Genomic DNA, 15,385 nt, shown 5'->3' with positions numbered 1-15,385 from the left:
CAAAATAACTATTTAATATTGTATATTTTCTTATAGTGGCAAAATACCCACAAGGACTTTTTTGAAGACATGAATCTGCCACAGAGTTATAGACATTTTTTATTGTTACTTATGTTATGTTTATTTATGTTATGTTAATTAAAATCAAAGAAGCAATAGCCATACATTACTAACATCTACAGATGTTTGAGTAATACATTTATTTATATATTCTATATAAAAAACCTCTTTTATTTTTCGTTTAGAGTAGAGGCTATCGGTTATTTGTATTAGTTATTATTAGCAGTCACTGATTTCTAATTTTTACTGTAACCTATGTTCCCTATTTCTAATAATTCCTGAAAAAATATCCTATATTGCCAATTGAAATCCAATTAAAAATATCTTTATTATCTTTAATAGAACTAAAAATAGTAATTTACAGGAAAATTCAATTTGAAGGTAAAATTGCGAAGAGAAAAATACCTATAAAGGGTCCCGTAAATAGTAATAATCCCGTAATAGGCTATTTCATGATTACTCCAATTTTATATAAAATGTTTTACAAGAAGAATAGAAATATATTTTATCGAATAAGAGTTTATTACCAGTTGTAATTCTAAATTCAAAATAGAAATGAAATATAATTTATTTTATATTTAAAATATAAGTTAAACAAAATACGCAAATGTTATGTACAAAAATGACGAATGTAATTTATATTATTAATTTCCGACTTCTAATTTAGTACAGGTTTATGTTTTGCCAATAAATAGCTTTGATTATATTATATCTACTACTGTAGGCCACAGGCACGTGTGGATTGTACATCAACCAAAAATTATAATGTTCTTTGATCATACCTATTATTTATGTACGTAATTTAAATGCAATTTGTTAATACAAACGAAATCGGCCAACAGTGAATCAAAATCGCATATTTAGGGTTTCGTGCAGAACTCTATTATTTATAATTAATTTTAGTTATTATACAGGGTGGTCCGAACTGTATTCCGGAAACTTCGGCAGCATATTCTGCAGCTAAAAATAAGTAAAAAAGTTCGTATAAATGTATGCCCTAAAATGCTTAGTTTCGGAGATACAGGGTGTAGAAATTTCATTTGTATTTTCATTTTTTCCAAATAATTTCCAAAGTAACATCAATATTTGGATGAAAAATGGTGTCTGGGAGTTTTTTGACATGAGAAATTTGATTTTGATGTCAATATGACTCCTACTTGTAGAGGGCGCCACCTGCATATTTTTAACTTGTTTGAAGAGTAATAACTTTACGGCTGTACCTATATAAAACTACTGGATAAAAAAATATACATTTACGATGCTTTTTACGTAAAAAGATCTCTTGATAAAAATCGCTACGAGTAATTTTGTCTAAAGTTCAAAATTTTTTTGTCTAAAGTTCAACAGAAACTTTTTTATCATCATTTTTTAAAAAAAAATTATAATTCATTTAAAAAAATAAATCCAAATTCGTGATAACTAAATAATATTGATATTTCTTTGAATATGGTGACGATTCAGTATTGAAGCTAAAAAATGGATTTTCATTGTGAGATAACCCGCCTATTTAAAAATAAATACAAAATATACGTAAAATACAGGGTGGTCCGTACTGTATTCCGGAAATTTCGGCAACATATTCTGCAGATAAAAATAAGTAAAAAAGTTCGCATAAATGTATGTCCTAAAATGCTTAGTTTCGGAGATACAGGGTGTAGAAGTTTCATTTTTATTTCGATTTCTTTCAAATAATTTCTGGAGTAACGTCAATATTTGGATGAAATTTGTATCTGGGAGTTTTTTGACATAAGAAATCTGATTTTGATGTCAATATGACCCCTACTTGTAGAAAGCGCCACCTACATATTTTTTAAATGGTTTTAACAATAATAATTTTTCGTCGGTTCCTGTATAAAACTACTGAGTAAAAAGTGTACATGTACGGCGTTTTTTTGCGTAAAAAAGGTCTCTTAGTAAAAATCGCTACGAGTAAATGGTTGTCGACCTGTCTTATATTCTTAGAAAATTTGATATTCTTGAACCTTTTGTATCTAAAAATTCTAAAATTTTTGATTTTATTTAGGTTCGGGAAAAACGCTGATTAAGTTTTTATTTGGTTTTTCATTATCTTTATTTAGTTAAAAAAAACGTTTCGGCTAACATTATAGCCTCCATCAGTGTTGTATCTACTGAGGGCTGGCAAAGGTTAGTCTTGGGTCGAGATTTCCCTTTGTAAGAAGAGTACAATGCATTTATAATGTACTGAACAAAGAGAGGACAGTAAACACGATGCCAAACGTATGAAATAAACCGAGAGACTGTGCACATCGCTAAGAGACGTGGAAGGGGATATAGCAGATTTGTCGCAGTACTTGTGTCTAGCCCTAGCAGTCAACTATTAAGCCCGACCAATCACGTTAGAGTTTTTGACAAACACAAATGAATTAACACACTCCAAATAACCACGCTAACCAATCTGATTGGGCAAGCTTAATAGTTGACTGCTAGGGCTAGACACTTCTGTCGCAGTTGACCGGTCGACTCCTACCTCTGTCAGTACTTAAAGTTCTAGGGAAAGGTGTACGTTATGCGTTAGGCGTCACGATTTATTTACGTCTCGTGATACTTGATTTGTTTATTTATTAAGGAGTCGTTGTAATTTTTCCTATAGCTTGAATTTTTTTAAGTGCAAGCTAGAAACACTTGCATTTTTGGTAAAAATAAGTGGAATTGAGTGGGTGTTCGATAGTGGTCGCGCTATTAGAACTCTGAATTCAAAAATCTATATCTCGAAATCTATTAGAAATAATAGATTGTAGTTTTTTCAAGAACTTTGTTAATATTTCTGCTGTATTTTCTTTGTAGACGGTATGCGAAAATCTTTATCAATAAAAAATTACACGATTGCTGAAAATTGCCATTCTCTAAAAGTAAATAGATGGATTGTTTACAATTTTTGAATGGAAAAAACAACCTTATCGAATTTTTCTTATGTAAACATAATTCAATATCAAACAAGTTTCAATATCTAAAGTGGTTCTTGAGTTCTGGCCTGTTATGTGTTAAAAAGTTGAGTTTTTAAATTATCGCAATTACTGACGTTTTCTCGTTATAAAAAAAATGACACCTTAACGATATCCTTATAATTCCATTTCAGATGCTCAGAAACATGTCTAATGATTTTATCTTGTTATCCCTTGAAAAAAAAAGTCTTTTAAAAATATCGTAATTTTACTTTCCTTGATAGGGAAAGGCGTATCGGCAACGCCGCAACAGCCACACCGTCGCGTGTCGCCTCGGGGCGGGCGGTCGAATTTCTCTCACTCCGACTGAATAAGATCCCTATGCGCTTTACTTCCACACATGTAAATGCCGACCCAAAAGTAACAGTTGCCAGGACGGTATAACAAAGTCAAACAATTTCAATTTACTTGTCTCAAAATCTATGTTATTTTTTTTGGAAAAAAAAAACATATATATAAATCACGAATACAAAGTTAAAATTGAAAAGTCAAGTTATATACAAAAAAACCTTAAAAAGTTTAGTGTGACAATGTTTATGTTATAAAAACAATAATTCTTTACAAAACATATTTCTTTTTTATACTTATTTACCCGCTATCGAAAGTTAAATACAAAATCTTACAACACTTACTGTATCAAAAAAATAGTGGCGAATTTATAATCCAAAAAATTACATATAAAATATTCACACCACGCCTGTCGTATATCGAAATTATCAATACCTGCCATCATTGACATAAATTAAATATTTTGACTAAATAGTTATTAGACTAAAAACATAAATTTTAAATGTTTTTGTGCCAAAAGTTCAACAGAAATTGATTTATCAGCATTTTTTCGCAGAAAAATATATGATTAATATAAAAAAATTAAAATTTCCCAAATTTTACTCAACGCTGTTTATTTTTTTGTCAATAATGACAAGTATTGACTATTTTCGTTATGATTCCGTTCTAAATATCTTCAGAACGGTTGCTTGTAGCTGTAACAATTTTTACCAAGAGATTTTTTTTAATATAACTTTCATTTAACGAAAAACGAAGGCCTAAATGAAAAAAAGAAACAATTTAAAAGTTTCGCTTATGTCTTGACAAGGTATCAAAGCAAACCCCATATTTTTTGCTTTTAAACTAATAAAGATATATCAATAAACAATTAGCGATGTAATGGTTTTTGCGCGCGCTGTCCGACTGCCGCCGCAGCGCCGAGATTTCCTATACCCTTGTATATATGACGTCATGGTGTGGCAAATGTAGCATTTTAATTCGATTTGGGCTCCCTTATATAGGATAACAGAAACATTTTCAATGTTAAAATCGTAATAAAAATGAAACTTCTACATCCTGTATCTCCGAAACTAAGCATTTTAGGACATACATTTATATGAAGTTTTTTGCTTATTTTTATCTACAGAATTTCCTGCCGAAGTTTCCGGAATACAGTTCGGACCACCCTGTATAATACGTAAAACGGCACAAAAGGAATGATCAACGCGGACGATCCGCTCCATGTGAAATAGCACTAAAGGTATTTTAAGTTATCTCAAATATAATTAATAAAAAATATTACTTACCATTTTACCAGATTTATTGTGATTGTCACTCGTTATGATTCGTAGTTGTTTAGTAAAGGTCGGTGGTTGTACATTTGGAATTTTTCCATTCTGAATCTGAGAATTGTGAACTGAAAATAAAAAAACAATGTTTTAAAATAATGTATAAAATATTAATAAATCCAATGACTACAGAAGAAAGTATTGAAATAAATACATGTACAAGTATGCTTGCGCCACTTGGGCGATTTGATTCTGCGGATGATATCAATTACCTGGGTCTTTTGTCGTATCCACTATATCCTTTTACGGTTAGCTTGCCGTGCTAGAGCCTTTCGGTATACAAGGAAGGATTGTGAATCCCAAGTACTCATTTAAGGCTGAGTCGACCTAGGTACCCAAACTATTTTTATTATAAAATAATTAATTTAATTAATAATATTAAAAAAATATAATATAATTATTTAATTCTAAATGAATATCATAATCTATACTAATATACCGGGTGCGTCTCAAAAGTGACTCACCCCTATAACTTTCTATTTTTTCAGATAAAACAACGATATTTGGTATGTTAGTATATGACATAAATTTGGATTGATTGACGTATTCAATTGTTTTCTGTCACTTCCGGTTTCATCGGAAACGACTACAACTTTTGAATTTTAAATGGCACCTTCGGTATTTTTTTTACTTTATTCGATAGAAAATGACACTCCATTGAACATACCAAATCTCGTTCTTTTATCTGAAAAAATAAAAAAGTTATAGGGGGTAAGCCACTTTTGAGACGCACCCGGTATAAAACCCTTAAGTGACCGACATACTGATTAATCACGATCCTGCTCAAACCACTCAACGTAAGAAGCTCAATTTTGGCATACAGGTTGATTCTAGGATGTAGAGGTTCGATAAGAAGGGATTTTTCGAAATTCCAGTTCCAAGAGGGTGAAACCACCCCTCAAATATTACAATATTTTTTATATAAAAAACAGTCAAGTTTCCGAAAAAACGTTTAAACACGTATATTTTATTTTGTTTTTGTACATATTTTAAGATTTTTTAAAAATGTATACAGGGTGTTTCGAAAAATCTGATCATTAAAATGATTAATCACGATCCTGCTTAAAGCGTTTGACGCAAAAAGCTGATTTTTGGAAAATAGATTGGTTTTAGGGTGTAGAGGTTCGATAAGAAGGGATTTTTCGAAACTCGAATTCTAAGGGGGTGAAACTATCCCTGAAATATTAAAATATTTTTTATTTAAGAACATTTTCATTCAAGAATTTTTTTTTCGGAAAAACTTTTAAACACGTATATTTTATTTCGTTGTTTTACATATTTTTATATTTTTTTATAAATTTATACAGGGTGTTTCATAAAATATGACTATTGAGTAATCACGATTCTGCTTTAACTGTTTAACTGCTTGACGTTTAAAGCTAATTTTTGGCAAACTTGGATTGACTGTGGGGTGTAGAGGTTCGATAAGGAGGGGTTTCTCGAATCTCAAATTCCAAGAGGGTGAAAACGCCCCTCAAACATTACAATATTTGTTTGTTTGTTTAAAAAACTGTTAGTCTTTCGGGAAAACTCTTGGACAAGCATAATTTATTTGTTTTTTTGAAATTTTTAAAAAATCGTACAGGGTGTTCCAAAAAGTTGGGTAATTTCTTAACCACGATTCTGCTTAAACTGCTTGACGTTAAAAGCTTATTTTTGGCAAACGGATTTTTCGAAAGTTAAATTCCAACGAGATGAAACTAGCCCTCAAATATTACCAAGTTATATAATAATATCCCCATATTATTTTTTCTCATGCTGACATAAATGTGAGAAAATTTTATCCAGTTTGTATGTTAATGGAAATTCTTGCTTTGTTTTATCATCACCATTACAAATGATTAATTCGACGCGAACGAGGTCGCTGGTACGTGCTAGTATATTTATAATATAATCGTATACATGATTTATCTATACTGATTTTGTCACTATCTTTTTGTCTGCCCTTTTGTACACGGGTTTTAAAATTATTAAATGACATTCCAATAATCGGCATGCATGCATGTATGTCATGATTTTTTTTCAAATTTTATGCGTTGTCTGCCGGCATTTTAGCAACGAGAAAAATGTCTGCCAACAATTTTACACATTTCTTAATAATAAATAAAAGCTATTTTCGCAAATATAACTCGTGTAGCTTCTGTACCTTATAATATTTTTAGTGTCAAAATTTCACCCCTTCGATTGGCCGCCCCCGCTTTAAGCTCCGGGATCGCGCTGGCAGACATGACTGTTTCATAATGGCTACACAAAAGGATACTTCACAAGAAAAATTAGCCATGTAACGATGATAAGGTTTTTTATGTAGCCAGCTCATATGCCCACTTTAAGGTGAATAATTCAAACAACACATTTTATATACTAGTAGTCTAATACCCACTTGCACTGTTTGTATAACTTGTAAAATATATAGAGTTCAAGATGGCACCCGGTGTAAACGTGAATATTGAAAGTGATCTGAGAAAGTTGACGAAACAGGATCTTATAAATTATATAGTGTTAAGGAGGATGCCAGATAGTACTGTATGCCTTGGAGAAGCTACACTAAATTTTCTGAAAGGCCGTGCAGAGGACACTGGCCATCTGAACAGGACAGTCGTTGGAGAAAATGACGAATGTATGGAAACTTCATGCATACTGGTAAGATGTGATCTTAGAGTAGCTAGAGTAGAAGTAGAATCACATAAAAGACTAACTTCCGAGTTGTGAACGCAAATAGAACAATTGAATACAATAATTTCGTTAATGAAATCTAATCATAAAAGTGAGGTTAATCGGTCGATCGAACCCAGAAAGCAAAATAATAACGGCCTCACCACCTCTACTAGACTGGGCTCCTCTGATCGTGCGGCGAAGCGCTCAGCAAACTCGAGACAGGCTGCAGCGCCTACATCGGGGGTACCGGTTCTACAGCAACAGGGTACTACGAGTACATCGTCACTGAGCTGCGAGAAGTTGAACGCCAGCAATAATAGAGTACCAACTGGTCAAGTAGTGACTAGACAGCAACTGGCCAGTGCTATTCTGAGGCGGAGTCACGTAGCATCATGGGTGTGCTGGTCAACCCACCAGGAAGGGAGGAGACTAACTGGAGAACTGTTACCAATAAACGGCGTCGTCATCATAAGGCGATTACTGGAACAGGGACAAATTTTACAATTAAGGCGGTACGTAGCCTAACGTATTACCATATCTATAGACTGGACCCAGCATGTACAGAAACAGATATTAACAACTATCTAATTAGCTTAATCCCCGAAGTACCATGTGAAAAATTACAATCCAGACGGGCTGATGAATATTCATCATTTAAAATAGGTGTGAATGACAGTCATTCTGAAAATATAACTGATCCAACCTTGTGGCCTCCAGGAACGAAGATCAGTAAGTTTTTTCACCTCAGGAAAATATCGAAAACCATAGGATAGGAACAACATCCTACAACCTGAAAATATTCCATATAAACATACAGACAACCAACAAATCTGATGAACTTTCCATATTAATGAATGATGAGAAGTACGATATTGGTTGTCTTAGTGAGCACTGGTGCAAGCAGGATGTTTTAAGTAGTATTAAGATACAAAACTTTACACTAGCCCCATCATTTTGTAGAAAAGATAAGTGTCACGGCGGTGTATGTATTTTTGTTAGAAATTGTTTTAAAAATAAGAATCTAGATTTAAATAGTATATGAAGAGAAATAGAGGCAGAGTTGTGTGCCATAGAGATATGTAACGGTAGGATTTTGGTGATAACTGCTTATAGATCACCCTCGGGTCTTACTGGCACATTCTTCAATGTCTTTGGGGAGTTTCTCCACGATGCGCAAAGTAGGTACAGGCAGTTGATTGTGCTGGGCGACTTAACATAGACTTCTCGCGTAGTTCGTCTAATTTGAGCGACTTAATGTCTATTTTAACTTGTAATGGTATGAGTCCCACTATCTCTGAAAATACACGAATAACCGAAATATCTGCGTCATGTATAGACAACATATTAATTAGCGATAATATTACTGATTTTGTTACCGGAGTAATGAATTCATGTCTATCTGACCATCATGGTATATACATAAATCTGAATATTGCAGAGGTGAGTCCGGCTCCTCAAATTTTTAAGGTAAGAAGTTTAACAGCCAGGGCTTTGAGTTGCATAAAGCGGGAATTGTTAGATTTAGACTGGGCAGACTATTTTAACTCGAATGACATTGAGTTTTTGTCAAAATTTTTAGTAATAAATGTTCAAATTTTAATAAATAAACACTTACCCTTGAAAACGGTTAGGAATAGGAATAATAATCCTCCTGTTCGCTGGTATAATAGTGAGCTCAAAGAAAAAAGAAGGCAAATGCAAGTTGTAAAATGCATTGCTGACGGATTAAATAGTGTAGAGTATAGCGCCTACTACCGGTTACTGCAGGGAGATTATAAAAATTCTATCATTATCGCAAAAAAGAATGCCTACAGTAATTATGTAAATTCATCAAAATCGAAAGCAAAAAGTGCCTGGAAAATTATCAACCTCGAGAGAAATCATCAGGCAAGATCGAGAAACAACTCTGATATAAAAGCTGGGGAATTCAACGAGTATTTTCTGGAAATAGCATCTAAAATTGTAAGCGAATTGTCCATTGATCAAAATATTCAGAACGAATTGATTGGAAATATATTAATGAACAACAGCACTTTTGTTTTTTTGCCAATAGACGGGCGAGAGATATGGAATGCTGTTAATGCGCTGAAAGATTCGGCTTCATATGATATTTATGATATAAGTAGCAATATTTTGAAAAGCATTTCAAATGAAATTATCCAGCCTATGGTTCATCTTTTTAACATTTGTGTTGAAAAGGGCAATTTTCCCAATCTTTTTAAATTATCTAGAGTGGTTCCAATTTTTAAAAAAGGAGACGAGGATTCAGTGTCCGACTATCGCCCCATATCGATTGTTCCCGTTTTTGGCAAAATATTTAAAAAAATTATTAAAGTTAGATTAATGGATTTTTTCGAGAGAAACGATTTGCTCGACTTTTCACAGTTCGGCTTCCAGGAGGGGCGATCTGCGGTTCAGGCTGTTGGTAGTGTTGTGTCGGACATAGTCGAGGGCTTTGAAAAGGGAGAGCTGGTAAATCTAATGCTATGCGATCTCACTAAGGCGTTCGACTGTGTATCGCATGCGATCCTGATTGACAAGTTGTACAGATATGGTGTTAGAGGTGTTGGACTGCAATTGCTTAAGTCATATCTCGACGGGCGTAGACAGTGCGTGGACTTTGGCAATGCGGTTTCTGAGGTAGGTTTGATGGAGAGTGGTGTGCCACAGGGATCTGTACTGGGACCACTGCTCTTTATTATTTATATTAATGACCTTTTTAATTACCTTATACCAAATAAGTGTCGAGCGTTTGCGGATGACAGTTCAATGTCTTGTAGAAATAAAAATATGGATCTGCTAGTGATTGAAAGCGAAAGGTTGATGAAACGTGCGGAGACTTGGTTCACGCATAATTGCCTGAAACTGAATCGCGATAAAACGCAAAACATATTTTTTTCCTCCAGGTGGTCTAAGGATATAGAAATGAATAGTGCTAAACTATTGGGTATTACACTGGATAGTACACTCAGTTGGGTACCACATATTGAAAATCTTAAACGCAGACTTTCGTCGGTGGTATACTTGATGCGTAAACTTAAAGCGTTAATCTGCCAGGAGTCTTTGTTGAATTCGTACTATGCCTTCCCATATGTCCTATGGAGTGGCTTTGTGGGGGAACTCGACAAATTCTATTGAAATATTTCGGTTGCAAAAAAGGGTAATTAGAATATTATGTGGTGTTGGCTATCGAGATACATGTAAGCCCCACTTTATTAGACTCAATATACTTACACTGCCTGCTCTGTATATATTAAATCAACTTTTGGAAGTTCATAAAAGTAAATCTTATCTGACAGTTAACTTTGTCTGTCATAATTATGGAACAAGATCTGCCAATCTAATACGAACCAATTTCTATAGACTGGATAAATCAGCTAGAAACTCTCTACGCATTGATTTATACAACCGTCTTCCAATGGAATTAAAAACTCTATGTTTTAATAAATTTAAATATAAGCTTAAGACATTTTTAGAGAAATCTGGAATTTATAGCGTGGATGAGTTTATAGAGCAGGTAGATGGGAACTTAGATTTAATTTGATTTATTTGTACAAAAATTCTTCAATTGTTGTTTGTCTTGTATGTATTTAATGTAACAAACTTTGCCTCAGTGTATTGTTTTTTTTCTAACTTTTAGTATTTTTATGAATTCTTATCTGTTTGTTATTTACTCTGACCTGCTACAAGTATACATTGTATAAATACGTAGTCAATAAAGATTTATTTATTATTTATTTATTTATTTATATAAACTTTGTTTAAAGGCTAAACAGTGATTAACTATATAATATTTTATTATAGTTAATCACTGTTTACCCTTTAAAAAAAGTTTATACAAACGGTGCAAGTGGGCATTAGAATACTAGTATAATGTGTTGTTTGAATTATTCACGTTGATAGAACGCAAATAGTTAGCAGTAGAATCACTTCAAAATCAATACTTTTAGTGGTGTTTATACTTTGTTGCAAGTTTATTTGATCTGTTTTTATAAGAGTGCCGCAACTAAAAGCAATACTTGAAACTCCGTATCGGTTCTTTTTTAAAAGCTACTGGGTTAAAATCTACAAAGGAAAATATTTTAGTTGCTCTTTACTCTTGAACTTGATTTACTTAACCAACAACAAGAAACTACTTAACGTTATAAGTGGTATATTTTCGAGCCGTCGTTTGAAGGTAATACGGTTTCCCAGAAAAAGAAAAATAAATAAGAATTAATTACATTGAACAACATTTTAAGAACTTTTTACACAGTAAATATGTTTCTGGATCGTCTTTACAATAGGAAAAACTTATATATTATTATTTAATATTTCTATATAATATATCTCTAACCTAACCTAAATATCTTAAATCATCATAATTACCCCTAAGTCAAGACAACCAGAATTCAATTTAAGCACGTATTTTTTAAATGTTAATATTAAGTTGAAATTATATATACCGATTTTCCTTATTCACTGTATTATTAATTTATTGTAGGTACATATAAGAAAATATACGCATCCAGAAAGTAAAAGCGAGATGATAAGAAACAAAATGAAATCTATGTAGGTGTGTGAATTGGTGAGTAGATGGATTACTTTTTGTGAGCCAGCGATAAGAATAGCCAGGAAGAAATGTTTATATTTCTATGCTTTTATAGACTAAATTTTTCATGAGCATTATGCTTTTTCAATTGCTCCAGATATCTTTTATAACATCAAAATCGAAGTCAAGACAACCAGAATTCAATTTAAGTACCTATTTTTTACATGTTAATATTAAATTTATTGTATTACCGATTTTCTTTATTCACTGTATTATTAATTTATTGTAGGTACAAATAAGAAAATATACGCATCAAGAAAGTAAAGGGGTGTAGGGGTTGCGCTGTAGATTTAGTACCTTTCATCAAGGGCGGTGGCACGCAACGATATTTTCGGTGTGTGGCCGGCGATGACTGGTCCTCGCAGGGCATCCAATTCTCATTCATGGCTCCACGTGCCACACCCTGGTAACTGCATCCACCTGCGGGCAAAACTGAATGAGGATAGCCAGATATGGCGAACAGCGTCTGTTCTCCATGTTAGGTGCGGCTGAATTCTGTACAGTCGGGAAAGCAACGGGAAACTACCTGACTTACTCATATTCCCCAAGATATCACAATGGAAAAAGAAAACGAAACTATGGCCCTCAGTCCCGGGCACCCTTTAGATGGGGAGAGGGTACTAAGGATCCCCCGGTCCATTAACGATATTTTCAAGATAAACAAAGAGAAAAGAATTGGCACGTGGAACGTGCAAAGCATGTACCAAGCCGGGAAAGCGCCAAATATAGTGAAGGAAATGAAATGGCTCCAAATTGATATTCTAGGATGTAGTGAGACAAGATGGCCAAACTCGGGAAACTGCGTTATAGATGAACACCACATATATTTTTCTGCAGATACTACTCCCAGAAACAGGAATGGGGTAGCAATAATCCTCAGCAAACAAACCAATAAAGCAGTAAAGGGATTCATTTCGGTTTCGAGTAGAGTTGCGCTAATCAAAATCAGAGCGAAACCATTCGACCTAAATGTCATACAGGTATATGCACCGACGGCAGAAAGCAGTGAACAAGAAATAGAAGAATTCTACGAAGAACTGGGAATTGCCCTCAAAAACACAACAAAAGAAGAAATCAACATAATTTTGGGTGACATGAATGCCAAGATTGAACAAGGAATAGTCGAGAACGTAGTGGGACATTACGGATTGGGAGTGAGAAATGAGAGGGGAGAACGCTTAATAGAATTTTGCCAACAAACAGATTTAACAATTATGAATACCTTCTTCAAACTACCCCCCAGAAGACTATACACTTGGAAATCTCCGGTTGACTGTAACCACAGAATCGTGAGAAATCAAATTGATTTTGTAATGATGAACAGAAAATACCGCAACTCCGTCACGTCCTGTAACTCCGTCACCTATCCAGGCGCAGACATACCAACAGACCATAATTTGCTACTGGCTCGAATCAGACGCCGATTAAAGAAAATAGTCAAAAAAGGCCCTCGAAGCGACTTGACGTACGAAAACTCCAACAAGAAAATATACTACAACGAACTAAGGATACAATAAATAACGAACTGATAATTATTTCCGAGGAGAGCAATCCTGAAATAGAAGTAGAAGAGCTGTGGAACAAAATAAGAACATCCATAACTTTCATAACGGAGAGGGAACTGAGGCCCGATAAGACAGTGAAAAGAAAAGAATCAATGACTGATAATATCCTCAGACTTATGGAGGAAAGAAGGCAACACCGAAACAAAGATAACCAAAAATACAAGGAAACGCATAGACAAGTCTTGAAAGCAATCAAGGAGGCTAAGGAACGATGGCTTCAGGAAAGATGTATAGAAATCGAAATGTTACAAGCAAAACATGACAGCTTCAACCTACATAAGAAAATAAAGGCAGCAACCGGAAGGTATCGAGGGTGGGGTGGAGGAGTAATCCTAGACGCGGACAATGGCATCATTACAGAAACAGATAAAAAACTCTCAAGATGGAGGCAGTACATGGAGGAGCTCTTCGGAAACGAAAATAGCGACGACATAACTGCAGGAACTGGCAATATAAGGCTCACCATTACACAGGAAGAAGTGGAAGCAGCCATCAAACGTCTGAAAAACAACAAGACTTCCGGACCGGATCAGATACACGGAGAAGTTTTTAAACTGCTGGACTCGGAACAAGTTCAACTACTGACCACCCTATTCAACAAAATTTATACAGGTGGTCCAATCCCAAACGACTGGCTGCTATCAACATTTATACCGCTTCCCAAGAAGGCAAACGCGACCAAATGCTCTGATCACAGGATAACCAGTCTGATGAGCCACGTCCTAAAAATCCTCCTTAATATCATCCAAACACGTATATATAGAAAGCTCGATGAAAATGTAGGTGAAACTCAGTTCGGCTTCAGAAAGGGATTGGGCACCAGGGAGGCTCTGTTTTCAATACAAGTCCTAATCCAACGAGCACGCGACGTCAATGTAGATGTCTTTGCGTGCTTCATAGACTTCGAGATGGCCTTTGAGAGAGTCCAGCATGACAAACTCATCTCGATTTTACAGGAATCAGGAATAGACGATAGAGATACAGAGATAATAGCAAAACTTTATCGTCAACAAAAGGTCGTGGTTCGAATCGAGAACGAAACTTCAGAAGAGTTTAGTGTAAGGAGGGGAGTGCGACAGGGCTGTATATTGTCGCCTCTGCTATTCAATGTGTCTCGGAACATCTATTTAGAGAGGCACTGGATGGCACAGAGGATGGGCTGGTAATAAACGGAGAAATAGTAAACAATTTGAGATACGCAGATGATACCGTTCTGTTGGCCGATACCGCTGAAGGTCTCCAAAGGCTTATAGATCGTGTGGCGAATACATGCAGCAGATACGGAATGAAGATGAACAACTTTCAGTTCACTGCTAACAACATCGTTCTCCCAGCGTCCGAGACAGTTGCATACCTGGGCTGCACCCTGACTAAAGACTGGGACCACTCTCGCGAAATAAAACACCGAATCGAAATCGCGAGAGGGACATTTAACAAAATGCGAAATATACTATGCAACCTGTCCCTCAACGTCCGCACTAGAATCAAAACACTGAGATGCTACGTGCTCTCAACCCTTCTATATGGAGCAGAGCCGTGGACCCTTACCGACGCATCATGCAAGCGTGTGGAGGCATTTGAGATGTGATGCTATCGGCGCATGCTTAGGATTTCGTGGGTGCATCGCGTGTCAAATGAGACTGTACTACATCGCATCAACAAGAAGTTGGAGTTTCTGGTAAATGTCAAACGAAGAAAACTAGAATACTTCGGACACATCATGCGGAACGAGAAATACCGCCTACTCCAAGTCATACTGCAGGGGAAAATATAAGGCAGAAGATCAGCCGGACGCAGACGAATATCCTGGCTGCGAAATCTACGAACATGGACCGGATTGACGTCAACAGCTTTGTTCAGAACGGCAGTGAACAAAGTAATATGGATTAATGTGATAGCCAACATCCAAAGAGGATAGGCACTTTAAGAAGAAGA

At 35.0% G+C, this 15,385-nt stretch overlaps 1 protein-coding gene across 1 annotated transcript in view; it reads right to left on the bottom strand.

Moving 5' to 3' along the window:
• The window catches only part of LOC115874104 (BDNF/NT-3 growth factors receptor-like), a 269,157-nt gene that overhangs the window by 168,983 nt on the left and 84,789 nt on the right, over window positions 1-15,385 (bottom strand). Inside the window, exon 3 of the mRNA XM_030889183.1 lies at window positions 4,598-4,707. Coding sequence (XP_030745043.1) covers window positions 4,598-4,707 — 110 coding nt within the window. The remainder of the gene's footprint in view (window positions 1-4,597; window positions 4,708-15,385) is intronic.

Source organism: Sitophilus oryzae, unplaced genomic scaffold, assembly GCF_002938485.1.
Source record: "Sitophilus oryzae breed Bouriz unplaced genomic scaffold, Soryzae_2.0 scaffold_1009_pilon_pilon, whole genome shotgun sequence".
In the NCBI taxonomy this organism is placed as follows: Eukaryota; Metazoa; Arthropoda; class Insecta; order Coleoptera; family Curculionidae; genus Sitophilus; species Sitophilus oryzae.
This window is presented reverse-complemented; position numbering and strand designations above follow the sequence as displayed.